Source organism: Austrofundulus limnaeus, unplaced genomic scaffold, assembly GCF_001266775.1.
Source record: "Austrofundulus limnaeus strain Quisiro unplaced genomic scaffold, Austrofundulus_limnaeus-1.0 Scaffold162, whole genome shotgun sequence".
Lineage (NCBI taxonomy): Eukaryota > Metazoa > Chordata > Actinopteri > Cyprinodontiformes > Rivulidae > Austrofundulus > Austrofundulus limnaeus.
The window spans coordinates 310646-315245 of NW_013952564.1; the positions used below are offsets into that span (position 1 = coordinate 310646).

Genomic DNA, 4600 nt, shown 5'->3' on the forward strand with positions numbered 1-4600 from the left:
AGGTACAACACATGGTGGCCCCGCTGCACAGCTGGGCTCGGTGAAGAGCAGTATAACTAAGGAGTGACGGTGATGCGACAATATTTATATGTGCAGGCGGAGCCTGACATCTGTCGTCATCACGTCACCTGCCTAAAGGCGTGATTAGAGGTGGCTTCAGCCAGGACACGCAGGGGCGTGGTTCCCATACATGATGTTGTACCTCGTTCCTTTCCTTCAGGGAACAGTAGTTATATGCATAACATTACGTTTTGTAAATTACATAAAAGAGACCGTCTGAGTTCTGCTCCACGCCTCTTTTGTTTCTGCTCAGATCGTTTCATTTCTGAAAACTCACATTGGAGACGTGGTCGACTCCATTTGTGATTTATGAGTGATCAGAAAGGAGCACACAGATGGACCGGTCTGAGCCATAGAGTTAAAAAACACTAGAGTGAGCTTCGCCTGTCCCGTCCACTGTGGAGCAAAGATGGCGTCCAAACAGGGCAACAGCTCACAGCCAACAAAGCAACTATTTGATTAACAAAAAGCCCACAAATAATTTTAAATAGTTTTACAGTAAATTAATATAATTGATAATTATGTTAATTTTATTTAACAATCATGTAAAACTACTAGATAATATAAAGAAAATATATAAGTAACTGATTTAAAGTAGATCTGAAGTTAGTCAATGACTTTTAGACTTTTAAACTAGTTGAATAATTATGACTTTAATTAATTATAAAGTAGATTTATTATTATTTACCTGTTATATAGTCAACAATTAAAAAATAGTCTTTAGAATGAAACTTGTCTCAGATGATATTAGCTACTCAACAGGTCATGTTTATCTAATAGAAACCTAAAAATAGTCAAATATAAAATATTATTTAACACGTGTAAATATTACATAGATTAGAGGCAAAATCGGTTTGTAATATTTAATAATTTGTGTTAAACATTAATCAGTCAAGCATTATTCAGCAGAGTGTTACACCCAGTATTGCATTAAATGCTACAGAAGCTAATATCTGCTAACCGGTTCAATAATTAACAGTGATTACATTAGCTTTATAAGCTTATTTTAATTTGAACTGTTACATTATTAGCTTCGGTTCTGGTCAGATCACATCCATGAGGTAAATAAGATAAAATCATCTTATTTTCTCTTCTGTTGATGCATCACAGCTTTCTGATATATTTGACATATTTCTGCTATATTTATATACATTCTAATATAGCCATGATAATTTATTATTATCATTAAGTTTTTATAATTTTTACATGATCAGCTCTTGTTTTGCATATATGAACAGTAATACTCACCGGTGCTACAGTGAAGTAGCCCAGACGCTCTCAGCTGTATTAAAGGACCTCAGTGGTCTGTGTGCACATTTCACATTACTGTTTTATGAAAGAGCCAAAACTAACATCCACCTCCAGCCTCTGAGTCAAGGTGAAAAGGTTAAAAAACTGTTAACATTGTTCTCTGACATGAATGTTAGTCTTTTCTAATCAATGATCACTTTATTTGTTTCAGCTCCGGAGGTTTTAGCTCAGAAACCGTACAGTAAAGCAGTGGACTGCTGGTCCATCGGGGTCATCGCTTATATTCTGTGAGTATTTTTTTATCAACTCAACCTCACTTTGTCTGCTTAGTGCCTGTTTCTAGTTAACTCTAAGTTAATAATTAAAAAAAACATACTCATACACTTCAGAAAGAGTAAAAAGTTTTTAGCAAAGCTGGAGCCAAAGCTACAGGGGTCAGATTTATAAAACTGGCGTACGCACAATATGAGCCCAGAAACGTGCGTACGCCACTTTTTACGCCAAGGTTGTGATTTATAAAATCCAAATTTGAGGTGAAAATGTGCAGTGCCTCACGCCAGCTTTGACCCATGCATACGCTCATTTTGGAGACAGGAAATTGTGACAGAGATGGTGAAGTGAAGAATTACAGTATAGCCACACTGTGTAATGATCACTGTCAGATTTAATTTCACTTCAGAATCAAACTTAGATTTTTATTCAACTTTATCATCAGCTTTCTTAACAATAATATTTATGCTTCTGCTGCTGAGCCATGAGGACCTTTGAAATAAAATTTAAAAAACTTAAATCTTAAATAAAAGTTCCCGTGCGCAACTCCCTTCATCTGCTTCCTCCTCAGACGACCCTGACCCACAGACCCTCCCCGACAAGAACAGCAGGACAGCAAAAGTCACGCTTTGGATACACGCGCAGGGCGCATCCACCTCGCCAGTGTGGATTTTATAAACCTTCACGTTTAATGTGTGTGTGTGTGTGTGTGTGTGTGTGTGTGTGTGYGTGTGCGTGTGCGTGTGCGTGTGCGTGTGCGCGCAGGGCTCTGCCGCAGATAACAGAGCAGGCAGGAGGGGGAGAGGACGAGGAGAAGAGCGGGGGACTTATTTCTAATTTTATCTGACTTATTTAATTTAATTTTTATTGTTTTTATCGTCCTGCAGGCTCTGAGAGAAAATTAATTTGAAGCTGAGTTTTTTTTAAATAAAAATCATTAGATTACTATAAAGCAAAATGAGGGAAAATCTGTGTCAATTACAGACATTCTGTTCACGTGAGCAGCTGTCAGTCAGCACCTGTCATCATCCAGACACACGAAGGAGCGTGTCTGAACCAATCACTTTTGTTGRCATTGATCAGCTGACTGATTTAAATACATCTTAACATTCATGAGGTACTTTACATTGACTGTTTATGGCTGAATGTGGGCGTGTAGAGGGTAGAACCTGAGGCGGGACCTCGTGCGCAAACTCTGACGTGCAGCTGTGATTTATAAAGGAAAGGTGCGCAGAAACGTGCGTACGCATGGTTTTGTAAATCTGAATTTTTTTTTGGCGTACACCATTTTCACCTTTTGGCCGTACGCTCACTTTTAGTATGGTTTCCACGCAATCCTTTATAAATGAGACCCCAGATCTGTTGAAGTGGGGCTTTGTGGAACCATAAATATCTTACCTGTTATAGATGGCTTTTTGAGAGTTTTAATTATGACTGGATTGATGAGCCAAGGGCTAAAACAGCTTTGATCTCAAGGCTTTTCTAAAAACTTCTTGCTTCTAAACCTTTACACTGCCATCAGCAGGGATATGCTTATTTACATAGAACGGTATGAGTTTCTTGCGAGACCAAATGGCGGCAGCAGCTAGCTCCCACCCTTTGATTCTGGCTTCTTTCAGACCAGCTCCTCATTAATCTGGTCCAGAATAAATACAATCCTTCCAAAATGAGATTATTCATAGAACAATCTGAAACAGGTAAGATACTGATCATCAACCTTTGCACAGCAGCTCATTTCAACAGAGTTGAGCTTTCCTTTGAAGGAAAAATGTCTGATTTTAAGACTATAAATAAGTCTCGGTCCTGATAGCTGTGAGAATAATGGCAGATCGACCCAGGGAGCAGGCAAGTCAGAGCGTAGTGACAAAACAGTTTATTTAATAAAGAAAAACGCTGTCGAGGCAGCTTCAAAGAACCCATGGGAAATATTTGCGAGGAGCACAAAGAGCACAAGAAACAACACGAGGGCATGAGACAGAATATAAAGACCAACTAATGAGGGTAAATGAGGAACACAGAGAAGACAGATTGTGTCAATAACAAGTAGGTAAAATTTTACAAATTCAAAATAAATAAATAAATAAATCTGACCTGCAAGAAAAGAAGTGGAAAAAAATGAGAAAATGATCAGTTTTCCTTTTTTTAAATATCACCTAAATCAGTTCAGCCCAGTAACGTTACCTGTATTATTGTTGACAATATCATAAATAAAATCAGCAACAAACACCTTCTTATTTACTGAAGCACACTGCATTCATAAAAACATTATGAGAAAGAGTTTAATTCTGCGTTAAAGCCCTTTGGTTGGCACTTTACTGCTGGGACAAAATGTTAGCAGCTCGAGGGATCCTCACAGCTGCTGCTCCCTTCATATGGAGCCTGTAAGCCTCTCGATACAAAGTGTTACATAAAAACTGCCAACTAATTAAGTAAAGTGGAGTCAATTGTTCTCAAAGAGAAAATCCCTGGGGACATTATCTGTTCATTATGTACTATGAATTTAAAGTTGTTGTTTCCTCTCATGAAGAACTTCATAGTTTTGTTTTAATCAAAGCCTAAATGCTCATCATGGATTTGTTGCATGTGTGCAGTTGACTTTCTGTCCTGTAGAAATGGGTTGTTGTTGACCTGTTTGTTGGTGTTTTACCTCTTTCAGTGCTCCTGATAATCCGTCTCAGCTGTCTCCTGTTGCATGCTTTAGAGGGGAAAAAAAATCAAACTGTCCAGTAAATGAGATTAGTTCACTGCAAATCCTTTCAGGTTTTAGAGACTTCCTCCCATCTGCAGGATGAAGACTTTTGCACAGACTTATGTAATATTTGTTTTTGTCTCTGCCTTCCAGGCTTTGTGGTTACCCTCCTTTCTATGACGAGAACGACTCAAAGCTGTTTGAGCAGATTCTCAAAGCAGACTATGAGTTTGACGCACCGTACTGGGATGACATATCAGACTCTGGTAAGCTGTGACAGGGTGTGTGTGTGTGTGTGTGTGTGTGTGTGTGTGTGTGTGTGTGTGTGTG

General features: G+C 38.5%; 1 protein-coding gene across 1 annotated transcript in view; it reads left to right on the forward strand.

Moving 5' to 3' along the window:
- Positions 1 to 4600, forward strand: part of camk1db (calcium/calmodulin-dependent protein kinase 1Db) — a 60443-nt gene that overhangs the window by 43281 nt on the left and 12562 nt on the right. Inside the window, exons 6-7 of the mRNA XM_014017137.1 lie at positions 1523 to 1598; positions 4424 to 4536. Coding sequence (XP_013872591.1) covers positions 1523 to 1598; positions 4424 to 4536 — 189 coding nt within the window. The remainder of the gene's footprint in view (positions 1 to 1522; positions 1599 to 4423; positions 4537 to 4600) is intronic.